This window comes from Passer domesticus, chromosome 23 (genome assembly GCF_036417665.1).
Source record: "Passer domesticus isolate bPasDom1 chromosome 23, bPasDom1.hap1, whole genome shotgun sequence".
Lineage (NCBI taxonomy): Eukaryota > Metazoa > Chordata > Aves > Passeriformes > Passeridae > Passer > Passer domesticus.
The window spans coordinates 6,382,799-6,409,723 of record NC_087496.1 but is presented as its reverse complement, the minus strand read 5'-3'; the positions used below and the strand labels follow the sequence as shown (position 1 = coordinate 6,409,723).

General features: G+C 54.0%; 3 protein-coding genes across 7 annotated transcripts in view; 1 reads left to right on the top strand and 2 right to left on the bottom strand.

The window, feature by feature from the left end:
* Positions 1-18,243, bottom strand: part of DIXDC1 (DIX domain containing 1) — a 30,751-nt gene extending 12,508 nt beyond the window's left edge. Inside the window, exons 1-6 of one of the 3 annotated variants that reach the window (XM_064397565.1) lie at positions 18,229-18,243; positions 17,934-18,036; positions 5,148-5,277; positions 4,338-4,463; positions 3,260-3,500; positions 1,251-1,358 (exon numbers count right to left, since the gene is read on the bottom strand). In XM_064397565.1, the coding sequence (XP_064253635.1) occupies positions 1,251-1,358; positions 3,260-3,500; positions 4,338-4,463; positions 5,148-5,277; positions 17,934-17,990 (662 nt within the window). In that variant the 5' untranslated portion in view covers positions 17,991-18,036; positions 18,229-18,243. Of the gene's footprint in view, positions 1-1,250; positions 1,359-3,259; positions 3,501-4,337; positions 4,464-5,147; positions 5,278-14,925; positions 15,291-17,933; positions 18,037-18,228 lie in introns of those variants that run through there. The other 2 variants (XM_064397564.1, XM_064397563.1) reach the window with 2 other exon arrangements.
* Positions 16,785-17,910, top strand: CYLC2 (cylicin 2; the record flags this gene model as incomplete). The annotated part of the gene is given in 4 exon segments (XM_064397877.1): positions 16,785-16,789; positions 17,410-17,496; positions 17,498-17,560; positions 17,628-17,910. Coding segments are annotated over 4 exon segments (438 nt in total), but the record flags the coding sequence as incomplete, so codon positions are not given.
* A 218-nt stretch (positions 18,244-18,461) lies between the features above and the next one.
* Positions 18,462-26,139, bottom strand: C23H11orf52 (chromosome 23 C11orf52 homolog). Of its 3 annotated transcripts, XM_064397835.1 has the most exons (5): positions 25,958-26,139; positions 22,910-22,950; positions 22,241-22,287; positions 20,301-20,973; positions 18,462-20,158 (listed from the first exon to the last, which is right to left on the bottom strand). In XM_064397835.1, the coding sequence occupies exons 1-4, from the start codon at positions 25,987-25,989 to the stop codon at positions 20,722-20,724; spliced, it is 372 nt and encodes a 123-aa protein (XP_064253905.1). In that variant the 5' UTR covers positions 25,990-26,139; the 3' UTR covers positions 18,462-20,158; positions 20,301-20,721. The 3 variants fall into 3 exon arrangements, 1 of the variants encoding a protein (XP_064253905.1); XR_010350307.1 differs by lacking the exons at positions 22,241-22,287; positions 22,910-22,950; positions 25,958-26,139 and having other exon boundaries at positions 18,462-20,205; positions 20,254-20,321; XR_010350308.1 differs by lacking the exons at positions 22,241-22,287; positions 22,910-22,950; positions 25,958-26,139 and having other exon boundaries at positions 18,462-20,205; positions 20,301-20,320.
* Positions 26,140-26,925: the final 786 nt, after the last annotated feature.

Below are 26,925 nucleotides of genomic sequence, written 5' to 3'. Positions count from 1 at the left end.
TCCCCGCGAGGAAAGGGAATGCATCTCGTTTTCATCGTGCAGAATTGTGCCAGCAGAGACACCCCCAGCAGCTGGAGGGGGAGAATTCTCCCAGGTTTTGATCACTTTTGGAAAGATTCTCGCTGTGTTCTGCCCTATCAGCAATAACATCACCATTGCATTGTGGAAAGAGAATCCATGATGCTATGGGGAAAAATGAAATAAAAACTGCACTGCAGGATGCACAGAGAGATTTTTGTTTACCACCAAAACGCCAAAATAAGAGAAAACAGCAGCCACCTGATGGGGTAGAAGAATACATCAAATATTCCAGCTCCCTTAACTGGAGGGATGAGAGCAGGCAGCAGGATGTGGCACTCCTGAGCTCCCGGTTCAAGAGCCAAGCTCCTGTGGCATTATCCATGAAACGCTGCTGCCAAGAGCAGGATTTTTACATCCCCCTGGCAGGCCGGCCTCAAAAGCACACTGCTGACATCATGTGGAGGCACTGCTCCAGCACTGCCTCCCCGCGAGCCCCACGCTCCTCCAGAAGTCTATTTATAAACACGCTCTCAATGACACGCAGCAGCGCTGGGGGATAAACACCAACTCTTGTGTTTTTCTCCTCTGTTGGGCAAAGCAATCTTAATTTTCAGGTACACGGAGAATTATTGGTGCTGTGGAGCGTAAAAATTGGCCTGAGAAACGCTGGGGAAACGTCCTGCCTGCTGGGAGGCTGTCAGTGGCAATCTGTCCTTGGCAAATGAGCTCCTCACTCCCACACAGACGGGAGGGAACAGCCCAGGCAGGGGAAGGACACGGAAAATCAGAGTTGGGGCTTTCAGTGGCACTGGGGGGCTCTGAAGCAAAGAGCTGCAGCTCCCCACGTGCAGCCCTGGCCTCGGATGTGCTCCAGATGGGATGAACTGGAGCACGGCTCCATTTCCAGAGGGAGCTGCAGCTGTTCAGTAACACAGCTCGTGCTCTTCCGAGGAGTTTCTGGCTCTCTGGGGGAAAAGGGAGCGGCTTCCCTTTACTACAGAGCTCTCCATGCTGGATCAGCTCCCTCACTGGAGCAATTTTTATTCAAAACCTCTTTTTTTGGCTGCATTTTCTCACAGAAAACTGCTTCACGTTGATTCCTGAGGTTTCACCCTCCAGAGCAGCCAGGGATGCCCTTTTCCATCAGAACTGAGAGGATTTTGGTGAGGAGAACAGGCACTTTAGGCAGTGGGAGGCAGAGGAGACATCTTGGCAATAGAATTGCTCACCTGGCAGGGTGGGACTCCAGTGGCACGTGCTGCTGCCCCTCGTACTGCTGCACCAGCGCCCGCACGCTCCAGCAGGGATTCTCAATCTCCTCGTCCATGCTGCTGTTCCTGGGGGGGACAATCACAAAAATGAGGGGAGCCTCACCTGAGCGCTGCTGGAATTCTTCTCTCTCCAAAAAGGAGGGGTGGAGAGCTGAGGAAAATGCAGTAAGGAAGAGGAGACAGCTGGAAAAATGTCAATTTTCCTATCAGGGATCCCCATCTTCTTGATGTTAAGGGAAAAAAGGGAAACAGGCCTTGTTGTTTTAAACTCATCCCTAATTCTGTGACTACAAAGCTCCAAAAGCTCTGGGAATGCAAGGAAACATCACAAGGACTGGCTTTCCTGAAGAATTCCAAGTCCTTTGCAAGGGAAACCTTTAACATTTCATTTTCCAGTCAAAGTTACCATTTCAGCCTCCTTTCCAGACTGTTTCATGGGTACTCCCTGGAGCCAGTATCAAATGGGCAAATGACCTTCAGCTCTGTAAACGAAACCCTGCACAGCCCCAGCACCTGGCTCCCAGCTAAATGTCATTGCTATTATTGTTATTGTCACCCCCACAGCACCTCTGGCAAGGGGCAAATGGGATTTTCAGCATTATTCCCCATTTGTGTGGATTTTCAGCATTATTCCCCATTTGTGTGGATTTTCAGCATTATTCCCCATTTGTGTGGATTTTCAGCATCCCCAGGACTCAGCATCCCCCTGGAGCAGTGGGATGAGCAATGGAGGAGCCAGAAAGGACTTGTCCAACATCCTCAGCTCTGGAAATAAAGCTCCAGATCTCTGGGGTGAAAGCCTGACTCGTGTTTCCCCAGGCCTGAGAACACCTCCAAGGAGACAGCAGCAAGGGCAGCGTGGGGGGAAGGAGGCAGCACAGCTCCCTCTGCCTGGGCTGTGACTCCCTGCTCTGTTCCAGGCAGATAAAGAGAGACCCAGCTGCTGCTCTGCTGTAAAACCTGAGAACAACCCGGGCTGGCAGCAGAGCAGGTCAGTGCCCCCTCTGCGAGGTGCAGAGAGCAACGAGGTCACCTCTAGAACCTCCAGGAAGTGTAGAGAGCAATAAGGCCACCTCTAGAATTACCCTTCAGGAATTGTAGAGAGCAATGAGGCCACCTCTAGAATTATCCTTCAGGAATTGTAGAGAGCAATGAGGTCACCTCTAGAACAGCAATTAGGTCACCTCTAGAACCTCCCTCCAGGAACTGTAGAGAGCAATAAGGTCACCTCTAGAATTACCCTTCAGGAAGTTTAGAGAGCAATAAGGTCACCTCTACAACCTCCCTTCCAGAAGTTGTAGACATCAATAAGGAGACCTGTAGAACCTCTTCAGGAACTGTAGAGAGCAATGAGGTCACCTCTACAACCTCCCTTCAGGAAGTTTAGAGAGCAACGAGGTCACCTTTAGAACAGCAATTAGGTCACCTCTAGAACTTCCCTTCAGGAATTGTAATGAGCAATAAAGAGACCACTAGAACCTCCCTTCAGGAAGCTGTATAAAGTAATAAGGAGATGTTTAGAACCTCCCTTCAGGAAGTTTAGAAAGCAATACGGTCACCTCTAGAACCTCCCTTCAGGAAATTGTAGAGAGCAACAAGATTACCTCTAGAACAGCAACGAGGTCACCTCTAGGACCTCCCTTCAGGAACTGTAGAGAGCAATGAGGTCACCTCTAGAATTACCCTTCAGGAAGTTTAGAGAGCAATAAAGTCACCTCTAGAACCTCCCTTCAAGAAGTTGTAGACAGCAATAAGGAGACCTCTAGAACCCTTCAGGAAGTTTAGAGAGCAATAAAGTCACCTCTAGAACAGCAATGAGGTCGCCTCTAGAACTTCCCTTCAGGAATTGTAGAGAGCCATGAGGTCACCTCTAGAACCTCCCTTCAAGAAGTTGTAGAGAGCAATAAGGAGACCTCTAGAACCTCTTCAGGAACTGCAGAGATCAGTGAGGTCCCCCTGAGCCTCACCTGTGCCTGTGCCTGAACAGGTCGCGGCCGGACTGCTGGACATCCTGCCGGACATCGGCCAGCGCGGCCACCGCCCCCTGGGCCACGGCGGCGGCCGAGCGCGGCCGCAGGCTGCCCGGGGGGGCTGCCCAGCTCCTGCCCCCCGAGCCAGGGGGGCCAGCCCTGCCAGAGCCTGGTTTGAAGTGAGCAGCCAAGGCCAGGATCAGCCTCATGGTGGATTTCAAGTTGCCCTCGACGATATCTGCAGAACGCAAACGTTTGGGTGGTTAACGGGGGGTGCCAGCAGAGCTGGGGCTGCCCCAGGAGGTGAAGATAATGAAAGGCAGCAGGGCTGTTCCAGCTCAGGGCACTGCCAAGTGCCTGCCACCTCCACGGCACAGCCCTGAGCCTCCCTTTATGGCCATTTCCAGCAGTTCATTACTGGACATGTAATTACTGAGTGCTCACTCAGAAGCAGAGCAGTTACTGAGGACTTTACTGGCAGACAATTCCCTTTTTTAAAACACTAAATGTAGAACAGCAATGCATTTCTCCTGTGCCATCAACTGTTTGCAGCACCCTGCAAATGTGAATTAATCACACTCAGTGAGGTCACACGAGAGTTTTCCAGCACACTGATGTCATGGCAAAGATCAGCCCCTCTCCCAGACCAAGATTTCCCAAAACAATTTAGTCAGAGCTGCTCAAAGTCCTGACTAAACCAGGGCACAGACATGTGATTGTGCGTTGTGTCTCCTCTCTGTTTCCAGCCCATGGCTTCCAGTGAACCACAAATATTTTTTCCATGTCTCCTTTCACTCCAGCAGGTTTATGTGTCCTTTTGGTGAAAGATTCCAAGTCTGTATTTTTCATTACACCACCACCTGGGCTTCTGAGTCCTCAGCAGCAGGAAAAGTCTCTTTTTTTTCTCTGCATTCCCCATTTTTTAACCCAAAACCTTCACTAAACCAGAGGAGGGGCAAAAACCCCCAACTCCCCCACAAACTGACACATGAATTCATTCATAAATTATCTGTTTGGTAGAAAACAAAGCCAGAGGCAGGATTTCAGCAGCTGAAACGCCCCCAGGGGTGGGTACCTTTAGCTGACGTCTGGTGCATGCGGATCTTTCTCGACGCCACGAACTGTAAGACTTTCTCCACATTTTCCCTCATCTCCTGCTGGCTGCTGGGGTTGAGCTCGATGCCACTCAGCTTCTCACCAGCTGAAGGGAGCAAAAAAGGTTTAACAGAGCGGGGCTGAACCCCTGGGCACTGCCAGGGGCATCGCTGGCACTGCTCTGCTCTCATGGCTGGGTGCTGCATGGGGCTTCTGGTCCTGCTCAACAGGAACCATCACCAGGAGAAACTGGGGTTGGGGCTGTGTTGGGGTGATGGAAAGGTTTTGGGGGCTGGATTTTGGCAGGATTTGTGCTGGAGCTGCCTCTTCCCAAAGCACTGAGCTCCTTGGAAAGGGCTCACCTGGTGACAAACTGAGGCACGTGGGACAGACCCACTCAGGAGGGGTTTGGAGAGCTGTCCCCCACTGGGGCAGGGGCTGAGTGTGAGGAGGAAGGAGCAGAGGGGACAATAACTCACTGCACCCCCTTTCCCTGTCCCCCTGCCCAGAGACATCAGCAAACAGGTCACTCTTCCCAAAAAACACCCCCTAACTCCATGGCAGCCCTGTGGGAGCTCCCCACCAGGTTTCCCCATCTGCTCGAACTGCCCCTGAACCATAAGGGCTGTAATAGAATTGCATTTATGATCTGATTTATGATTGTTTTCCCCTCCTCGCCAGCTCTGCCACCCCCAGCAACATCTGCCCGACAGATGCCAGAGCCAGGGCAGCCCCTCCAGGCCAGAGCTGGAGCTGAGGGGGAAAAACAAGCCCAGATGGGAGCACTGACCCACGATCTCGATGAGCAGGGCCAGGGTGACCCCATCCCGCAGGTCCTGCCTCAGGTCCTGCACGGGCCTCAGCGCCGGCTTCTTCCTCAGCTGGGAGTTCACCCAGGCCACGTAGGCCTGCAGCTGGTGCTGGAACACAAACAGAAGGTTTGCGTGGCAGGGCTCTGGCTTTTCTCTCTGATCTTTGCTTTTCTCCTTGATCCTCGCGGATCTCAGTGCCCTGCCCTGGGGAACAGCTGAGGGCTCACCCAGATCCCGGCTCACCCAGATCCCGGCTGCCATCCCAGCCTGAGGCAGCCCTCAGGGGGAGCAGGGCTCACCCAGAGCCTGGTGCCATCCCTGTGTGCCCAGCTCAGCCCTCAGGAGGAGCAGGGCTCACCCACAGCCTGGTGCCATCCCTGTGCCCAGCTCAGCCCTCAGGAGGAGCAGGGCTCACCCAGAGCCTGGTGCCATCCCTGTGCCCAGCTCAGCCCTCAGGAGGAGCAGGGCTCACCCACAGCCTGGTGCCATCCCTGTGCCCAGCTCAGCCCTCAGGAGGAGCAGGGCTCACCCACAGCCTGGTGCCATCCCTGTGCCCAGCTCAGCCCTCAGGAGGAGCAGGGCTCACCCACAGCCTGGTGCCATCCCTGTGTGCCCAGCTCAGCCCTCAGGGGGAGCAGGGCTCACCCACAGCCTGGTGCCATCCCTGTGTGCCCAGCTCAGCCCTCAGGAGGAGCAGGGCTCACCCAGAGCCTGGTGCCATCCCTGTGCCCAGCTCAGCCCTCAGGGGGAGCAGGGCTCACCCACAGCCTGGTGCCATCCCTGTGCCCAGCTCAGCCCTCAGGAGGAGCAGGGCTCACCCACAGCCTGATGCCATCCCTGTGCCCAGCTCAGCCCTCAGGGGGAGCAGGGCTCACCCAGAGCCTGGTGCCATCCCTGTGTGCCCAGTTAACCCCGAGGGTGGGAGCAGGGATCACCCACAGCTTGGTGCCATCCCTGTGCCCAGCTCAGCCCTCAGGAGGAGCAGGGCTCACCCAGAGCCTGGTGCCATCCCTGTGCCCAGCTCAGCCTCAGGGTGGGAGCAGGGAGCAGGCAGGACCCCCGAGCTGGGCACAGCTCACCATAGAGCTTGTATTCCATCTGCATTTGATCCACACCAGCGCTGCCACCCCCTCCTTTGGGGGCACAGTTTGCCCCCTCTGTGCCCCGTCCCCAGCGTGCAGGAGCAGGGAACCCAAGTTAAACACTCCAGGACAAGCAGGGGAGGTTTCCTGGAAGAGACAAGAGCCTCCCTCTGTGACACTGCAGCGTGGCTCGTTCAGAACACTCGTACAGCCCCTCCACGTCCTGGAGCTGCCTCAGCACTTCCAGTGGCCCCGTTTCTATTCCTGAATGCAGGGAACTGCCTTGGGCCCTGGGAGCCGGGAACAGGGCCTGGCCAGCAGCTCAGGAGGGATGCTGTGTGGGGGAGAGACCAGGGAGGCTCAAACTCAGAGTAGGGAAACACAAACTCACACCAGGGAAAATCGAACTCACACCAGGGAAACTCAAACTCAAGTTCTGGTCAGTCTGAGATACCAGGCAAGCTCAAACTCAGAGCAGGGAAACTCAAATTCAGGCTCCTGGTCTATCTGAGAGACAGGGAAATTCAAATTCAGACCAAGGAAACTCAAATTCAGACCAGGGAAACAAATTCAGGCTCCTGGGCAGTGTAAGAGATGAAGGAAACTCAAACTCAGGTACTGGTCAGTCTGAGAGACCAGGGAAACTCAAACTCAGACCAGGGAAACTCAAATTCAGACCAGGGAAACTCAGACCAGGGAAACTCAAACTCAGACCAGGGAAACTCAAACTCAGACCAGGGAAACTCAAATTCAGACCAGGGAAACTCAGACCAGGGAAACTCAAACTCAGACCAGGGAAACTCAAACTCAGACCGGGGAAACTCAAACTCAGACCAAGGAAACTCAAATTCAGACCAGGGAAACTCAAATTCAGACCAAGGAAACTCAAATTCAGACCAAGTAAACTCAAATCCAGACTAGGAAAACTCAAATTCAGACCAAGGAAACTCAAACTCAGACCAGGGAAACTCAAATTCAGACCAGGGAAACTCAAACTCAGACCAAGGAAACTCAAACTCAGACCAGGGAAACTCAAGCTCAGGTTCCTGGTCACCCTGAGGACCCACCTGGCACAAGTGACCCCAAGGCCAAGAGCAGATCGCAGCGACCTCTCCCTTTGCAGCCCCTCTCTGTGACCCTCCAGGGCTGCAATCCCCTCGGGCCGGGCTGCAGAGGCACACGGAGGGTAAACAAACTGATCCACTGATGGGATTACCTCCCTTTTCACTAAGCTTCCCATTATTGTGCCCGTGCAGCAGCTTTTAAGCCCCCATTCCATCTGATCTCAGCAGTGCCGGGCAGACTTGATGCTTTTCCAGCCCATCAAAGTCACAATCTGGTCCCAGCCTGGCTCTTGAATTGTCCCGACACAGGAAATCCAGCCTGAATGGGGTCTGCTGCCTCTGAAAGGTGCCCGGAGCTGTGGGAGGCAGCTCTGCTCACTCAGCACAGCCTGGGGGCTGCAAGGGGCTGCCCCGGTGCCTCTGGGGGAAAAGGGAGCAGGAATGGCAAATCTGATCCGTCTGTGCTGGAGCAGACCTGGCCTGCCCTGGGGAGGGGCTCTGCAGCTCCTTCTGCTGGAGTGGGGCCCCACAAGTCTTTATTTTGTGTTTTTCTAATCATTTTAGGAACTGGCAGCGATTCGCCAAGGACACAGCCCCTCCCAGCCTGCAGAAAATCTGCAGGTTTTGGAGGAGTCTCTGTGGCACTTCTGTCTCATTTAGAGGAAAAACCCTTTCACCAAGCAGTTTGTTTTCTGTTCCTCCTCTCAGAACATTCCTCACAAAAAAAGAATTTTTGGCAAGATTTTAGTCTCTATCTCTTAAAAGCAGGGGGAGGTTGTCACTGTTGTTATTAGTAAAAATAAAAAAAAAAAGCCATTTCTAAATCCCAGAGCAGTTACATTTTAAACAATGAGTATTCAAAGGAGGCTTCTGAGGCAATGGAACTGGGATGTCACCAGGACAAAGTGGTTTCAGCCCCATGGCTGCTGTAATTCTGCAGACTTACACTTCATTACCAGACTCACTCGGTTGCTTTTGGGTTTTTTCCATTAAACATCAGATTTTCCTGCAGGCGTTCAGACAGTTGGACTGAAGAGCATTTCCTAACTTTGTACCCAAAATCCTGGCAGACTGAGTGACTTCAGCAAGAGCCTTGGATTGCTGCAGGACTCAAAAATCCAGGGAGGGAGCTGTCACTGCTGCCAGCTGAGGGGAGCACGGGACTGAACCTCCCAAGGAAATGTATCCGAAATAAAAGTTGAGTGACTTAAAAATGGCCAAGTGCTGTGAAATGCAGGAAGGGACAAAGCCCCCGAGCTGCTCAGCAGAAACCCCAAGGGCAGTTGGTGAAGCTGGAGACTCCAAAATGCTTCACTCCTCCATCAGCTGGGGCAGAACAAAGGGCATTGTGGGCTGCACCTTCAACACAGCCACCTCAGTGCTCACATTTCCACCTCTAAATCCACAGATTCAGGCCTCAAAAAAAAAGGGAAATATTTTTTTGTCACCCCCTCAGCATTCTGTTTGTTTCAAGCCCCAATGCAGCTACTTCAACACAGCCCTAAATATTATCCCAGGGTGGTTCTGCTTGGGTGGGCACCATTCCTGCCCCCTCCCCTGGGAAATACCCCAGGAATCAACTTCCAGCACAGGGAGGACAAAGATTTGCTGGGATGTGTCCTGTCCTGGGAGCAGCAGCTCTTCCCAGCCCAGCCCACCCCACCAAAACACTCCTGAGCTGCAGAAATGCCCCAAACCCAGGGGTTCCACCTGCAGGATCACAGCAGCCGCTCTCAGCTCCTTTGAACCAACAAAATTCCAAAATAAAAGGTCTGGGAACAAACATGGCCCTCCTCAAAGGTTCCTGCTTCCCCTGAACTTTGGTTTGAGCCCAACCTTGGAATTTTCAGGGCTCAGGCTGCTCAGCTCCTCACCAACACTTCTTCCAAACCCAGAATTTTTCAGAGGAACACCAGCCTGGCGTGGGGTTTACTTTACAGAACACACATTATTTAGGATTATGGTGGAGCTAAGCTTAATCCTGTTTACATTAACGCAGCTTTGTGTTCCAAAAAAAGCCCCTTTTACCTGTACCTTGCATGGGGAGGAGCAGCAGCTGCAGCTGAAGGGAGCTGGAGCCCAGCTTGCTGCAGGCAGGGCTTTGTGGGGTGTTTTTGTCTCACTCGGGGCAGGACAAGGTTTTTAAAGCAAGGTTTTGGAGACTACAAGACATCCCAACAGAGAAAATTACAGGTTGGGATAGATGAGGTTAATTTTTACCTCTCTGGAATTAAAATATTGGTGTTGAACAATGGACAAAATCATTTTTCCAGCAAGGAGGGCCTGCCCTGCTCGCTCTCATCTCCCAGTAGATCCTGTGACCCTGTTTCCTTCTCAAACAGATCCCTCCTCTACATTCATTTGATGAGCTTGAATCCACCTTTATTACTGGATTTAGGGACTCACACTGCTGGGATGAGGTTTTTGGGGCTCTTTACATCCATTGGATGAGGTTTTTGGGGCTCTTCACACCGATTTCCCTTTGTGAACTGTTTGATGAGCTGGAATCCATTATTACTGTTTAACTGAGGGAATCACCCTGCTAGAATTATATTTTTGAAGCTCTTTATACACATTGGATGAGGTTTTTGAGGCTCTTTACCTGCACTGGATGAGGTTTTTGGGGCTCTTTACGTGCACTGGATGAGGTTTTTGGGGCTCTTCACGCCCATTTCCCTCTGTGGCACAGTTCTGGCCACTGCCCAAGCCCCAGGGCTGCCGAGGTCAGCCAGAAGGATGAAAGGAATTCACTGTTCCTCCCCCCAGAGCCCCGAGCCAAAGGTCTGCAGCAGCCTAATTGCATCAGGTTGAGGCCCTCTATGATTTCTAAGCTTTCTGACATTACCTTAATTAGATGGGGACTGTAATTTTCCACCCAGCCTTCCTCCAGCTTGCTGATTAATTTGTTGTTGTTGTTCTAGGGGGCCTTTGTAGAAGCAGAAAGAACAAACTCCCAAGCAAATAAAATGATTCCCTCTGCTCTAAGGCAGCAAAAAAAATATTTTCCCCTCTCAAAATTGATGCTTGAACGTGATTCAGGTTTTTCAATGTATTGAGATGCACCCAACAGTGAAAACCACCCAGTTATGAGCACGGGGAGGCCAGAATGCCCCCACAGGAGTTCTCCTCCATAAAACTCCTAATGTAGAGCAGGTGTTGATTTCCAGAGTGCCCAGCTCTCCAGCAGGATGTGGAATCTTTGACTGCAGAGTTTTCCACCTTTTCCTCAGTTCTTTCTTTACCCATTAACAGCTTAAGTGTAAGCAGCAAGGCCCTGTTCCATCCAAACTCTCCAAATTATTTCTGCCATTTTCCAAAATTTCTGCCATTATTTCTGCCATAATCCAAAATCCATATTTTGGATTTTCACTTCTTGTAAAGCCAAAAACTGCCATGGCCCATCCCAGAGTCATCCAGCTGCCAGTGCAAGATGAAGTCATTCCCACCTATGCCTAAATTCACTGGCATTTCATTAATTTTGTGCTGTGAAATGGCTTAATTATGCAAATTCAAGATCCTGCAGCAGCAGCACCTCTCACATGGTGCTCAGCAGGCACCTGAGGCCCCTTTCCCACCCAGACAGAGCTACAGGCAAAAAATAAAGGCAAAAAGTGGCAAAGAGCTGAGCTCTGAGTGCAGGTTTGGAGCACGATTCACCCTGAGCTGTCTGATGGTTCCCCTGCAGAGCTCCGGGTCTGTCCAGGCACTGACACATCCCCCGGAGCTCTGGGGAGGAGAAGGAGCCTTGTTCCTCCTTCAGAGCATCCCCACCCCCAGGCAGGGACAGGCAGCTCTGAGAGGAGCCCCAGCTCCTCAGGACACCCAAAATCTGCCCGCAGGGACTTTGCAGAGGGGAGGGACACCCAGGGAGGCTCCCTGGCCCAGGGTGGCACATTTAGGAGGCAGAATTTTGGATTCCCTCTGCCCGTGACTTGCTGGGAGTGTGGCATCTCCTTTTCCTCTTTCTACCCATAAAGCAGCTGCAATAGTCTTCATGTTCCTGGTCAAATGAAAAATTTTCATTTTTTTTTATGGTTTGTTGGTTTTTTGGTGGGTTTTTTGGGGATTTTGTTGTTGTTGTTGTTGTTTGTTTGGGGTTTTTTTTTGTTTGTTTATTTTGTTGTTGTTGTTGTTGGTTTTTTTGGGATTTGAAAAGCAGAAATCTGTGAGTGCTCCTGTGCAAATGCTCTGCAAAGGCAGCCTGCCAAGGCAGGGATTGAGTCCTAACTGCTCCCCCTAATCCTACAGAGCATCAAATACTTGCTGAGGAGTCCCACTGCTGCCCAGGCACCAGGATTTGGGGGGAAAACTGACAACATAGCAAGGACAGCTCTGCTGGAGCACATCTGGGGGTAAATCCAGGCGTGGGCAGCCCCAGCTGTGCTTTCTGTCTGTGCTGGGGGCCTGGAGGGGTTTTAGGGCAGCCCAGTCAGGTCAGACACCCTGCACAGGGCTCCTCAGAGCCAGCCGAGGTTAAACCCTCCCCGCGGCTTTAACGGGGTGGGCAGGTGTGAAATGCTGCCAGCCTGGCCCCAAAACAGAGCTGGGGTGATGAGCCGGCTCCTCCGGAGCTCGCTGCGTCCGGCAGGGATTCAGCGGGGCTGAGCAGGATGAGGGAGCCAGGAGTCAAAACAGCTCTCCATGGCGAATCCTATTAACCCTAAAAATAGCCCTGGCGGCAGGACAGGGTGAGCACCAGCTCCTCGTGCTCAGATCACCCCACCGAGAGCTTTTGGTCACAGATCAGGACCTTGCCCCAGGGGAGCACAGCCAGAAAATAACCCCAAATAGGGTTAAATCACCAAAATATCCCCCAGGGCAGATCACCCAGCCGAGAGCTTTTGGTCATAGATCAGGACCTGGCCCCGAGGGGAGCAGGGCCACAAAATAACCCCAAATAGGGTTAAACCACCAAAATCCCCCCCAGGGCAGATCACCCAGCCAGAGCTTTTGGTCACAGATCAGGACCTGGCCCCGAGGGGAGCAGGGCCACAAAATAACCCCAAATAGGGTTAAATCACCAAAATATCCCCCAGGGCAGTGCCCAGGTGAGGAGTCACACCTGGCAGGCAGGGTGGCACCTCCAGCCCTCCAAGGTGAAGGGGAGGGTGTGGGAAATGCAGGACTCACCCCCTCAGCTGAGAGCCAGGGGAAATTCTCCATGGAACACGGGGTGAGGGACAGAACAACCCTGCAGCACCGCTGCTTCCCCAGCCCAGAAATTGGGGAGATTCCCCCCGTGGGCAGCTGACCCCGCATTTCACTGTGCCCTCCTTGCCAAAAAACCTCTTCTTGGGCCCTCCAAGGCTCGCTGTCCTCTCTGGAACGGATTGTTGGTTCAACACAACCTCGAAAATAGTTCTTTTAAATGACTCACTGCGCACAAGCAGCCACATAATTAAGTTGGCCGCAGGAAATGATCCTCCAGCTGGAAAAAGAGAAGGTGTGTTATTGTTAAAATGCGGCTCGGGGCTGCCAGGCCCACTTGTGACACGTTCCTCTGCGCCCCATCTGTTTTCAAGAGCTGCCAGAAGTGTCAGCACATAAATAAACTGCATTTCCCCGAGGAAAGGGAGCGGGCTGGGGCCACATGGACAGAGTCGGAGCAGATGAGACCCCTCTGTGCGGTTCCCTTTCATTATAAACTGCTGCTTTTAGCAGCCACGCATCCCCAGGGCCCCATCCAGCTGTGCCACTGCATTATTGATCTGCCTGGGAGCCGGAGAAGTCCCCACAAACAGCAGGGAAACACCTTCAAGGCAGGGCAGGCCATTAATGAGGGGCTTTAATGCCCACGGGGGGGCTTTGCTGCATCTCAACATCAAACAAAACCATCCTGGCTTCAGATGTCTGCAGGTGACAGCGTCCACCAGGCTCTGGCTCTGGAAGGGAAAAAGGGAAATAAAGGGGCTCGAAAGTGACAATTCAGCAATTTCGGGGCGCACTGAGCAGGATGTGACTCCTCGCACGGTGGAGAAAGCAGCAGTGCAGGGAGAGCTGTGCAGGAGGACAATGCAGCGCTAATTAGGGGATAATTGGGCTGCTGAGGTGCCCTCAGTCGGAGGGATGGATGGGAGAGGGAAAAGCAGGCAAGGGGACAAAGGAACCTCCCCGGAGGCTCTCGGCTGTGCTGGGTTCGCTCAGCACAATAAATAACAATAAACACAAACAGTGGGTTTATTTACACCTTAATTTCTGTGTAAATAAACACCGAAACAGGCAAACAGGGACGGGCAGGGGTGGTGATCGCCCCAGCACGAAAATGAGAGCTCCTCTCTCATTTCCAGCCTGTGATGCACATCCTTGGCAAATCACAGCTCCTCCCTCTAAACCCAGTTTAGTTTTACTTTTGTTGGGGGCTGTGAGGAGGCAGAGACCCCGAGAATCTGTTTTTTTTCTCCTGGGAGAGGGAAGTTTCTTCCCGTGGGTAAAACCAGCCAGGGCCAGGCACCGAACGTCGCTGGGGTTCGCTCCCACCACTGATTACTCTTAATAAATAAGTTACTAATTGCGCCTGAGGAGGATGTGCTGCCCCCGAGCACAGGAAGTTCGAGCGTGATCTAAACCCAGACCTTGGCTGGCTAAAAATGAGCCTGACACTGTGAGGAGGAGGAAGAAGAGGAGGAGGAGGGGATGGAGCCATTCCAGCCCAGCCCGAGGAGCGCTGGGGCCGGGGCAGGCTCAGGTTTCACCCCCAGTTGGTTTTCCCGGAGGGGAGAGGAGCCGGGAAGCCCAGCAGGGATGTCCGGGGCTCATTTTCTGTGGATATTCATCTTCTGTGGTATTCATTTTCGGTGGATACATTCATTTTCTGTGGATATATTCATTTTCTGTGGATATATTCATTTCCTGGGCTCGTGGAAGCACAGCACCCAGGAGCTGCACGGCTCAGGAGTCACCCACCAGTAAACAGAACGAATAAAACCCCCCAAAAGTGAGAGATAACACAGCAGCGGCTCTGTGGTTCCAGCAAATCCCCCTCGGTTTTTCTTCCTTTTCAGCTCACAGACACAGATCGTGCTCCAGCGTGGGCTGCCCGGGCACTGCTGTGTGTAAACACCCAACAAAACTCTTTTTTTGTGCCCCCTAAAGCGGGAAGTCCCCTCTCCGGGATTCCCATCTCTGCCGTTTCTTGGTGCATGTCCTTATTTTACAATTCATTACTCCCCTAGCACAACAGGCGAATGAAAAACACTTTGAAAATTACATTTTCCCCACCAAGTTGCATTCCAGTCCCCTGAGGATTCAATTTTCAGAAAAAAAGACGGGGAGGAAAAGCCCGAACAGCTTTTTGCCAGCCTCTCCAAGCAATGCCAGTCCATCGAGCAGATTTACAGCCCCCAGCACACAGACACCGCGCATCCCTCGGGATTTCACCCACCAAACGCTGCCCCACAGCCTCCAGCAGCCTGTTTGATTTCCCGGGACGGCAGCAAAGCAGCGGGAAGAGCACAAACCCCCCGAGCTTCACCAACCCCTCCTGCAAAAACTCGTCACCCAACTCCCTCCGCAGGACGAACCTCGCTGCTTCCCCCCGCGTTCCCCGCCGCACAACTCTGCCCCAAACCACCCCGCCTTCCTCCGGGGGAAGCTCGGGGACGTGGCTTTACCTCGGTGAAGCCCTCCTGAAGGATATCCAGCAGATTCCCCCTGGCCAGGCAGGCGAGCATCGTCCCGGGCGAGCGGCCGGGGGGCTCAGGGGCTGCGGGGCCGCGCTGCCGCCGCCTCGGGGCTGCTCTCCCTCCTCTTCCTCGCGAGCACAAAGGCCGGCAGCTCGCGGGGAAGGGCGCTCATGGTCCCATCTGTGCAGGCCGGGCAGAGCGGAGCCGGAGCGCGGCTCGCTGTGGGCATGCTCGGCGGGAGGAGGGAGCGCAGCGGGCAGGGATGTCACCGCGTTGTCACGGCAACGCCGCGGCTTTACGAGATGCAGGCGCGGGGGGAAAAAACATCTGAAACCCATTTCCAGCCAAGAGGATGGAAAAAAAATTCCTCCCGAACCCGCTGTGTAAATGGGATTTTTCAAACCCGCCATACACAGCGAGCTCTGCTGGCTGTGGGGGGAGAGAGGAGGAGGAGGAGGAGGAGGAAGGGAGGGAGGTGATGCCTTGCACGGGGAGCAAAACGATCTTCTCTCACTGAAAGGTGATGGTTCTGCGGCCACAGGAAGCTGCAAGGCAGGCCACGACAGGTTTGCAGGTTTGAACATTGCGGTTTTCAGCGAAAAAACAATCAGAAAACTCCCCCCAAAGCCCGAGAGAAAACGCTCAGACAATTAAACACAACCCCACGCCAATAAGCGCACCCATCACAGAAATAAGTATCGGGTGTCCCCAGGCTGCCTCTCGAAGTTGGTGTCACCTTACAGGAGGTGCCCAGGGAGACAGAAAGAAAAGGAAAATCAAAGTGGAATGGGTGAAAACCGCTGCAGGCAGCGGGCACAGAGCGGCACTGCCCGCACTGACCCCGCTGCCCTCCCAAAATGTCTTGCCAGGCATTTCTAAGTGTGAGACGCAGTTAAAAACAAACTTCTTTTTCTTTTTTTTTTTCCCCCCCTGCCTAAGTGTTGAAGCATCCCGAGGAAAAATCAATGACATCATTTCACGATTTTAGCCTGGCACAGCTAAAACACAGAAAGAGAAGCAACAGGTCGCTTCGCTCTGTAACCAGCCCAAAAGGAGGCGGTTCCATCTCCTCCCGTTTTAATTTATTCACGTTTGCTCTCCCTGCTTTTCATAATTCCGTGGGAGAGGAGATTTTTATGTTTTCATCGGTTCTAATACCACATCTGTTAAGCAAAACAACAGATTACAGCGAGGCTTTGCACAAAGCCTCGTAAGCTGGAGCTGCTGGGGGGTTGGAGCCTTGATCCCGTTTACTTTTGAGCTTCAAAATGCCATTAAATAAATATTTAACCCCGTTTTTAATGCAATTGAGTAGCTTATGCTTGTGCAATTCCAATAAAATTTGGTGGGAAAACGAAGTGGTTCCCCCGTGAGACAAAAAGCGACCTAATTTTGAAGGAAAAAAAACCAACAAAACACACTCTGAGCTTCCACTGTGGACTTTAAAATGCTCTTCTCGACTAATAATTTACTACATTATTGCATTATATATATTTACCACCTGTTTTTTACATGGTAAACACAAATTCACAGGGGATTTATAATATGACAAGGAGGATGCTGAGATTTTTGGGTCGACCAAGAAGAGCTGGGACTGCAGTCTGGGATACAGGGACTCCCTCTCATCCCCTCCCCCTCCTGCCCCAACACCAGCCCAGCAAAGGCAAAATGTTCCAAATGTTCTCCTTTCCCTGCCGGGCTCAGGTACAGCCCTGCTCAGAGGTTTTCTCATCAAAGATTTCCTTCTGCAGGAGGTTTTTTTTTAATCTCTGCCTGAATGGCAGGGAATAGAAACCAGGCTGGACGTGCTGAGCCATTCCCTGTCCATTGTGGGGACACAAATGGGCATGGGGTGGGTGTGTGGGCTAAAAATAACCTTTAAAAATTAAATTGCACTTCTCCCTTTGTGCCTGACCCCCACGTTTCCAGCTGCTTGTGGCAGGGAAAGTTTTTTGCTGTCAGTTTTACACGAGAGGTGCTCTCAGTGCTGCTTTTGCAAGAAGGCTCTCACTAACAGGAACAAAGCTTCAGGATTCTCCCTGAATTTTCAAAAGGAATCCTCTGCCCGGTGTCTCCAACCCCCTCGGGGCGGTGACACCCAAAGGATGCCACCAAAGGGTGCCCCAGCAGCTGCCCCTGGGGTGGGAGAGCCCAGGCCAGGCGTGGTGGCTTTGGGCTGGTGGCATTGCCATCTCCTGGCCACTTCCAGCATGACCCCAGCCCTCGTCCTTGCACACTTCTGGTCACTAAATCGGGGTTGAAAACGAAGGAGGAATTCCTGGCTCGGGGATTCCTGGGGCAGGGATTCACCCGGGGGGTTTGTGACTGCAGCAAGAACCCGAAGAGCTGCCTAAAGCCACCCCAAACTCCTCTGAGGCACCAAAAGGGACAGAAAGGACACCAAAAAGGACAGAAAGGACACCAAAAAGGGACAGGAAGGACACCAAAAAGGACAGAAAGGACACCAAACAGGGACAGAAAGGACACCAAAAGGGATAGAAAGGACACCAAAAGGGGCAGAAAGGACACCAAAAAGGGACAGGAAGGACACCAAAAAGGACAGAAAGGACACCAAAAAGGACAGAAAGGACACCAAAAAGGGACAGGAAGGACACCAAAAGGGGCAGAAAGGACACCAAAAAGGACAGAAAGGACACCAAAAGGGACAGGAAGGACACCAAAAAGGACAGAAAGGACACCAAAAAGGGACAGGAAGGACACCAAAAAGGGGCAGAAAGGACACCAAAAAGGACAGAAAGGACACCAAAAGGGACAGAAAGGACACCAAAAAGGACAGAAAGGACACCAAAGGGACAGAAAGGACACCAAAGGGACAGAAAGGACACTAAAAGGGGCAGAAAGGACACCAAAAGGGATAGAAAGGACACCAAAAGGGATAGAAAGGACACCAAAAAGGGACAGGAAGGACACCAAAGGGACAGAAAGGACACCAAAAAGGGACAGAAAGGACACCAAAAAGGCCGCTGGGAACTCACAGAGGCTGCAGGAGGCTGGGGGGGGTGGCAGGGCCCCGTGCCCATCAGAGTCCCCATGCTGGATGTCACCTCAGTGCCAAGGGGGGTCCCAGCACCCCTGAACCTGAGGGGGACAGCGAATCCATCAGGGATTGGGATGGGATCGGTGGGATTGGTGGGATGGGATGGGATGGGATTGATGGGATGGGATGGGATGGGATGGGATGGGATGGGATGGGATGGGATGGGATGGGATGGGATGGGATGGGATGGGATGGGATGGGATGGGTACCAGGACCCGCATCCCCGGCCCTACCTGCTCCCGGCGCGTCTCCGGTTGCCACGGGAACGGGGGCGGGATGGGGCGGGATGGCGCTGGCTCCGCCCCGGGATCGGGGGGGGCCGGGATCGGGATCGGGATGGGGATCGGGACCGGGTCGGAGCCAGCTCGGGGAAGCCCCTGCCCAGCCCCGCACCGCCGCCCCCCGAGCGGGACCCTGTGTGTCCCCCCCAGCCCCGCAAAGCCTCGCCCAAAGTGCGGATTCCTCACTTAAAACCGAATATCGCATCTTTAATGGTACATCAGCTCTCGTCTGGCACGCACGGCAAGCGCGGGCACTGCGGGAGATTTTAATATTCAGTGCAAAACAGAGTCCTTCAGGAAAATCTCTACTGCAGAACACGTGGATTCCACAATTCCCCACGGAAAACCTGGGGAAATCACCGGAATGGGAGCGTGGAATTGTCTCTAGGATGAGCTGTCCTTCCAGGAACGGCCCCGAGGGTGGTGTGGAAGCCGGAGCTCCTCGGGGAATGGGAGATAAAGAACCATTCCAGGGGCTCGGGCACTCATTAAAGCACGTAGGAAAATGGGAAGATTGGTCCTCAAACATTTCCACCTTGGCAAGCACAGCACAGAAAAACAAAGAGCAGCTTTATTTTTCACCACGAGCAGGAACTCCTTCGTGCTTTTCCCACCCAGCTGAGTTATAAACTGCAAAGTTCTGTGTGTTTATAAAAGAAACCATCTCCAAACGCTGCCAGTGCCCGGGGCTGCCCCAGAATCTGCTCTGCAGGCCCTGACTGAGGAGCAGAACATGCCAGGCCTTGCTTTAGTGCCTGCAGAGGGGCTTTGGGGAGCCCTGGTGCCCTCCCAGTGCTGCCCAGTTTGCACCATTGCTACACTGAATTGTGGACATTATTTCAAACCCAGAAAGAGAGGTGGAGCTGATGGCCCACGAGGTGTGTGCTCTGTGTCACTGGGTTTATAACCAGGGCTGGCAGCACAAAATGAGGGAAAAGTGGAAGCAAAGTCCAAAGTCTCCTCTGAAGCTGCCCAGGGTTCATTCCCAGTGTCCCAGGCAGCTGCTGGACTCGGAGATCTGCCCTAAACAGAGGCAGCTAAACTGCCAATTTCCCCTGGTTTCACTTCCAGTCCCAGCCAGGAGCTCTCTCCTCACTTGTTTGCACAGAGGAGTGAGGGTGCACCTCTGAACAGCCCATCAGTGACAGAAATGGTTCTGCACCCTCCTAATTCTGCATTTCTGGCTGCCAGGTGCTGTACCCTTTAGTCCTGAATTCCTGAATCCACAAAGGCAGCACCAAAATCTCCCTTTAGTGCTGAATTCCTGAATTCCCAGAGCAACACCAAAACCTCCCTTTAGTGCTGAATTCCTGAATTCCCAAAGGCAGCACCAAAACCTCCCTTTAGTGCTGAACTCCTGAATTCCCAAAGGCAGCACCAAAACCTCCCTTTAGTGTTGAACTCCTGAATTCCCAAAGGCAGCACCAAAACCTCCCTTTAGTGCTGAATTCCTGAATTCCCAGAGCAGCACCAAAACCTCCCTTTAGTGCTGAATTCCTGAATCCACAAAGGCAGCACCAAAACCTCCCTTTAGTGCTGAATTATCAAAGGCAGCACCAAAACCTCCATTTAGTGCTGAACTTCTGGATTCCCAGAAGCAGCATGAAAACCTCCCTTTAGTCGTGAATTCCTGAATTCCCAGAGCAGCACCAAAACCTCCCTTTAGTGCTGAATTCCCAAAGGCATCACCAAAGCCTCCCATGTAGTTCTGAATTCCTGGATTCCCAAGGGCAGCACCAAAACGTCCCTTCAGTGCTGAACTCCTGGATTCCCAGAAGCAGCATGAAAACCTCCCTTTAGTCCAGAATTCCTGAATTCCCAGAGCAGCACCAAAACCTTCCTTTAGTGCTGAATTCCTGAATTCCCAGAGCAGCACCAAAACCTCCCTTTAGTGCTGAACTCCTGAATTCCCAAAGGCAGCATCAAAACCTCCCATTTAGTTCTGAATTCCTGGATTCCCAAGGGCAGCACCAAAACCTCCCTTTAGTGCTGAACTCCTGAATTCCCAAAGGCAGCACCAAAACCTCCCTTTAGTGCTGAATTCCCAAAGGCATCACCAAAGCCTCCCATGTAGTTCTGAATTCCTGGATTCCCAAGGGCAGCACCAAAACATCCCTTCAGTGCTGAACTCCTGGACTCCCAGAGCAGCACCCCCAAAGGCTGGAGCTGTGCCACAGCAGGGATTTTCTGCCCGCAGCCCTGAGCCTTCAGCAGCTCTGCCACCTGGCAGGGCTGGCAGGAGCTGGCTGCCAGCTCCAGGGACAGCTCCCCCAAGGGGAGCCGGCGTTGTTCCCAGCACAATCAGACGGGAAACTCCTCAGTGAGAACGTCCGAGGTGGGACACACACCTCTGCCAACTCCCAGCCGTGCCCACGAGGTCTCCTTGCACCCACAGCTGTGACCTCCCCTTCCTGCTGAAAGACGAGGGCGAGGCCACGGAGTCCTTCAGACCAAGGTCCCGTTTTTGCTGTCGTACTTGAGCCTGGCCCTGGGGAAGTTGAGCGTGGCGTACTCGGTGGCGTTCTGCAGCTGCAGGCTCCTGAGCTCGGCCGCCGAGCGCTGCCCTGCCCTGGACAGCACCTGGATGTCGGCGTAGTGGATGCTGTCCTCCTGCTGCCCGGCCCTGGGCCCGCCCAGCGTGGCATACACGGGCACCTCTGGCACGTCTTCATACGTGGGGACCGCGCCTGGCACAGCCTGCTCAGAGAGAGAGAAAATGAGATGAGTATTGCCAGAATCGGCCTGAGGGACTTGAGGGAGCTGGGGGTAAATTATTATTATAAATGACCTGGAAGTGGTGCTTTCCTACTCTCTGTAGGTTATTATTATTAATGACCTGGAAATAGTGTTTTCCTACTCTCTGTAGGTTATTGTTATAAAGGACCTGGAGGTGGTGCTTTCCTACTCTCTGTAGGTTATTATTATTAATGACCTGGAAATGGTGTTTTCCTGCTCTCTGTAGGTTATTGTTATAAAGGACCCGGAGGTGGTGCTTTCCTACTCTCTGTAGGTTATTATTATTAATGACCTGGAAATGGTGTTTTCCTGCTCTCTGTAGGTTATTGTTATAAAGGACCTGGAGGTGGTGCTTTCCTTGTCTCTGTTTCCTTGTTTTTCTCAAAGTTTATAAGAAGGGCGTCTTATTAATTAGCCGATCAGGTGAAAATGGATGAACTAAGTGACCAATCAATCTGCCTGGATGGGAGCAGCTTATAAAAAGGAGCAGTTCCAAATATCCAGCGCGTTATATCAATCAGCCTGTGGTGAGTCTGTGTCATTTGTTACTCAACAGTGACATGGGGGACATGTGAGGGGGGAAAAGCTCTGGGAACTCAGCTCCCCACGCTGCCCCAGGATGGGTTTCTCTTTGAGCCAGGATTTAGGAGCTCTCAGAGAAACCATCACACCTGAGATAGCCCAGCCACCCCAAACAGCATCAAACCAGCAGGATGGCTTCTGAGGTGTTGGAAACAAGAAAAGGTTTAATAAAAGGCAAAATAGCAAAGCTCTTACAGAGAAAAACTGAGCCAGGGGCAAGAGGTTCTTGCTGCTGCTAAAACACCCCACAAAAGTGATTATTTCCCCAAAAGTGATTATTTCCACAAAAGTGATTATTTCCTTTGTTCTTTTCTAGTGAATTACCTAGGCTGGACCTCTTGGCCTCTGTCCAGCTGGCAGCCCCAGGTGTGAGGTGGAAGCCCCAAAGGTCCCATGAGGTGTCTTTGGGACAGAAACTTCTGGGCTTTTTGCCTCTTTAAGCAAAGATTAATTTGGTCATTCCCTCCACAGGGGGCACATTCCTACAGGCAGGGGGCAAAAAATGTGGGAAAAGCCACGGGCACTGTGCCCAGCAGGAGAGGGTTCTTGGCTCTGGATTCTGCCCGTGCCCTCGCAGCCCAGGGAGCTCAGGGCAGCTCTGTCCCCTCCACACACACTCAGGAAAACCCTCTGGGGAATTATTTACCTTCCTGCCAGGCTGCTGCTGTTGAGCCTCGTGCCTCCCATTAGCTCCTGCAAAAGAAACAGCAGGAGGTCAGCCCAAACCAGTTTGTTGCTCCACCTCGGGATGCAGCGATGCTGTGCGGGCTCCCCCCCGGGCACAAATCACATTTCCACCTCATCTGACTCCCGCAGCCCTGGTGTGTCCAAGAAGAAAGCCTGGCCTTGTTTCTTTGGGAGAAATGAGGTTTTCCAGGATGGCAGCACAGAGCTCTTGGCAATGCCACAGCCACAGCACAGAGAGCTTCTTGTCAGGCCCTCGGAGAGTCAGATCCTCTTCAACTTTGTGATTTCCTCTGCTGCCTGGCAAACATGTTTTGCCCAGCACGGCCCAAAGGAGTGCCCTTGATCCTGGGAGTGCTGTCAGAGGGATGTTTGCAGCTCCTGCCCTGCTGGAGAGCCCTTGGCTGTGTTTTGAGGAGTTTGGTTGTTCTAAAGGCACTGCTAAAGTCCCTTCCCTCCCCAGATTCACGGCACATCACCCTCCTTGCTTTAAGATTTAAAGAAATGCTGCCTCAGGCTCCTCCTGAGGAAGGTTCCGTGCAAAAGGAGCACGGGGGAGCTCAGCCCGAGGCTGGGCACGGATGTCACCTCCCCAGGGCTCTGTCACTCACTGCACTGTCACACACCTTACCTTGCTTCTCCTTCTTCCTCTTGAAAGGTGAAGGACACTTCCTGCAATCAGAGAGACAAAACAGCCCTGAAAAAAGGTCTCCGAATTTTCCGCTGCGAGAAAACTGAAAAACAACTTCTAGCTTCAACTGTGATGTACTAACCTTTAGTGACTGGAGAATAGTGACATGAACGTGGTAATTACAGTGGTTATGATGGGCTATAGGTAAAGGTTAAGGTATAGATTGGTTCTTCTGTGTGAAGATGCTCAGCAAAGAAAAGCATAGTAACCAAAATTAAAGGGTCCCAGGCCTGCCTCAGCTGGAGCTGCCAGCTGCAGGCACAGGCTCTGTCCCCCACACCCTGGGCTGCTGTGACACCTCGGATACAATAAACTGCATTTGGAGGGGCTGCCTGGAGTCCCCCAGCCCTCATTTCAGCTCTCACAGCAGCAGAGCCCTGCACGGGGCTCAGGGAATGCCGCGTGTCCCACAGGCTGAGCACGGCACAGAGCAGTGCCCCGGGCAGGGCTGGGCCTGTGCCAGCTCCAGGGCTGTGCAGCCATGCCCTGGCACTGCTGTGGGAAAACAAAAACCCCGGGAATGCCGGCAGGGAGCTCTGGAATGGGCAGTAATGATTAACCAGGCTGGGCAGGGCAGGGTGGCCGAGGCTCCAGCGCTGCCACAGGGGCACCTCCTGCCCTCCACGGGCAAAATCTGGGGGCTCTCCTCAGGAATTTGGGCTTTAACTCACAGCAGAACCCCTCTGTGGGGCTCTCACAGCCTCCTCCTCCTCTGTCTGCAGCGTCTCCTCCTTGCCCAGGTTTGTGTGGAGAGCACTTCCCTTCCTGCCAGCAGCTAGGCACAGAGGACTTCACCAAACCAGCACCTTTTGGGACATTTCCCTCCCTGCCAGCAGGATTTCACCAAACCAGCACCTTTTGGGACATTTCCCTTCTCCCATTTCCCTCCAGCATCCAGACATGAACTATTTCACCACACCAGCACCTTTTGGGATATTTCCCTCCCTGCCAGCACCCAGGCATGGAGGATTCCACCAAACCAGTATCTTTTGGGGCATTTCCCTTCCTCCATTTCTCTCCAGCACCCAGACATGAAGTATTTCACCAAACCAGCTCCTTTTCTGAAATTTCCCTTCCTGCCAGCAGGATTTCACCAAACCAGCACCTTTTGGGGCATTTCCCTTCCTGCCAGCAGGATTTCACCAAACCAGCACCTTTTGGGGCATTTCCCTCCCTGCCAGCCCCCAGGCACGGAGGGTTTCCCCAAACCAGCCCCTGTGGGGCAGGAGCAGCAGCTCCCTCCCTCTCTGGGCAGACATTCCAGGCTGCCTCCCTCGGTGCAGGGAGCACTGCAGGCAGCGTGTGGGCTGCAGCTATTCCTGTCTGCAGGATAATCACAGCCAGGCATCTCCCCGGGAATGGGGACACGTGTGCCACGGGAAATGGGAGCAGGGAAAGCTCTGCCCTGCTCTCCAAAGCGGGGCAGGCTGAGAGGATTCTCCAGGCAGCACCCACAGCCCTGCTCCTGCCTCTCCCCGTGCCCAGGCCAGGCTGATTCCTGCCCCACACAGTCCTGGGGCCTGGATTTGGGCAGCTTGCCCTGTCTGTGCCACTTTAGTGCCACTTTATTGGTGAGAGCCTGGGCCTGCCCTGCGCGGGGCAGAGGAGCCGGACCCGAGGGCACAATTCCTTCATCAATGACCTCCCGGACAGAATCAATTTGCTGTGACAGCTTTTCTTTACAGACCTCACACTGTGCCCCGGGCACGCCCTGATCGAGCCCTTGCCTGCTGGGTGCCTCATTTACCCCCTGCCACAGGGCAGAGGAAATAAAAATGGGAGTTTTGGTGGTGGCCAGCTTTCCACCTCCCACCTTCAACTCCTGCCCCGAAATCCCAAACTCCTCGCTGTCCTCAGCTGCTGAGCCTTCCTCCACTAGGTGATGCTGTGCCTCTTGGAATTATTAACAACCGGATGAATTTCTCGTACTTTGAACAACCCGCAGCGTCGGAGGGAGAACGCCCTGGGAGCTCCGTCTGAAATTCACGGCTCTTCCCCTGGCAGAGCTGAAAATATTCCCACTTGGCAGCGAGTGCTGCCCTTTCTCTGCGAGCAGGAGGTGCGGGGCACAGCAGGAGCCAGGAGGGATTAAAGTGCCGCCCTCCCTCCCAGGGAGAAAGAGCCCCAGCATCTCAACAACGCGGATTCCCCGAGCAGAAATAAACCCCGGCCAGGGCAGGGAGAGGGGCTGGGACAGCTGAGGGCAGGGCCTGAACCCCTCACAGGGACAGCTTGTGGGAGCTCTGGCACGAGCAGAGAGATTTGAGGACAGGGAGTTGGGATTTCCCAGCTGCATCACCCCAAGCCGGGCTGGGATGTGACAAACCCCCCTTGTCCCGGGGACCCCTCAAAGGGACACATTATGGGAGCTGTGGCATGAGCAGAGAGATTTGAGGACAGGGAGTTGGGATTTCCCAGCTCCTTCCCAGCTGCATCACCCCAAGCTGCCCCTCCCGTCCTGGCTGAGATGTCACAAAATCCCCCCTTGTCGCAGGGACCCCTCAAAGGGACACATTATGGGAGCTGTGGCATGAGCAGAGAGATTTGAGGACAGGGATTTGGGATTTCCCAGCTCCTTCCCAGCCGCATCACCCCGAGCCGGGCTGGGATGTGACAAACCCCCCTTGTCGCGGCGCCGCCGTGCCCGGGGCACCTGCAGAGCCCTGCCACCGTGCCCACCCGTGCCCACCCGTGCCTGGCAGGGGCAGGGCTCAGAGCCCCGGCCAGCCCAGCACAAGGGCGCAGAGCTCCAGAATCCTCCCGGATCCTGCCGGAGCCGTGCCCGGTGCCCGGTGCCCGGTGCCCGGTGCCCGGTGCCCGGTGCCGGAGCCCGGTGCCGGTGCCCGGTGCCCGGTGCCGGTGCCCGGTGCCCGGTGCCCGGTGCCGGAGCCGTGCCCGGTGCCGGAGCCGTGCCCGGTGCCCGGTGCCCGGTGCCGGTGCCGGTGCCCGGTGCTGGTGCCCGGTGCCCGGTGCCCGGCCCGCACTCACCAGCGCCGGCCGCAGCCGCACAGGTTGCCCATGTCGCTGCTCCTTCCCCGCCGATGCCGAGCTCCCCGGGCGGGCTGAGCTTGTATTTCCTGGTTCCTGCTCGGCCCCTGGCTCTCGGGGAGTGTCTGCCAGTGTCGGGTTTCGGAGCGCCGGCCCCGTGTGCCATCTACCGGAGCTGTCCCCGCTGCCGTGTCCCCTGCGGCCAGACCTCGCCTCTGTCACCTCCGCTGTCCCTCTGTCCCAAGAGGGGCCGGAGGAGGGACTTCAGGCAAAAGGAGAAGCCGCAGGGTGGGAGCTCGGAGCTGGTCCTGCTGCCCATCCCGCACCCCGGGGAAAGCTGTGCCAGATGTGGCACCGCTGGGAACCTGAGGATTGCCTGGAGCTCTCAGTGAAATCTGCTGCTGCTGCCCCACGGCCCCGGGGATGGTGGAAATCCATTTTATTTCAAGCTAGGTGGATAAAAGGGTTCAGTTCTGTGCCTCTCAGAGTGCAGGGTCCCAGAGCAGCTCTCACTCAGCCCCAGTGGGTCAGATGGAACAGGGACCTGCATTTCACCTCTGTGCCCCAGTGAGACCCCTCAGACTGAGTGACCACAGCCCTGGTCTCTGCTGCACCCCAGGACTGGGTAATTCCTGGGACCTTGTCTCAGGCAGGTCCAAGAGAACAGATCCTCCCAAAAGATACCATTTCAATGTCATTCTTGAGCAGTACCTCTGCCCCACAGCTCTGAGCTGGCAGCCAGCCTGGTTCTGAGCAGGTCTGATCCCTCAGGGGTGTCCAAAACGGGCTGAGCATTAATTCACCTTTCTGTGGCAGGAGCTGGCCCTGCTTCCTTCTCCAGCTGTGCCCACGCTCTCAGCCAGGCTCACAGCCCCAGTCACCCCTGCCCGAGGGCACAGCAGAGCTTGGAGCTGCCCAGGAGTGGCAGAAGGAGAAGGATTCTGCTTTGGAAGGGTCACAGCGGGCCC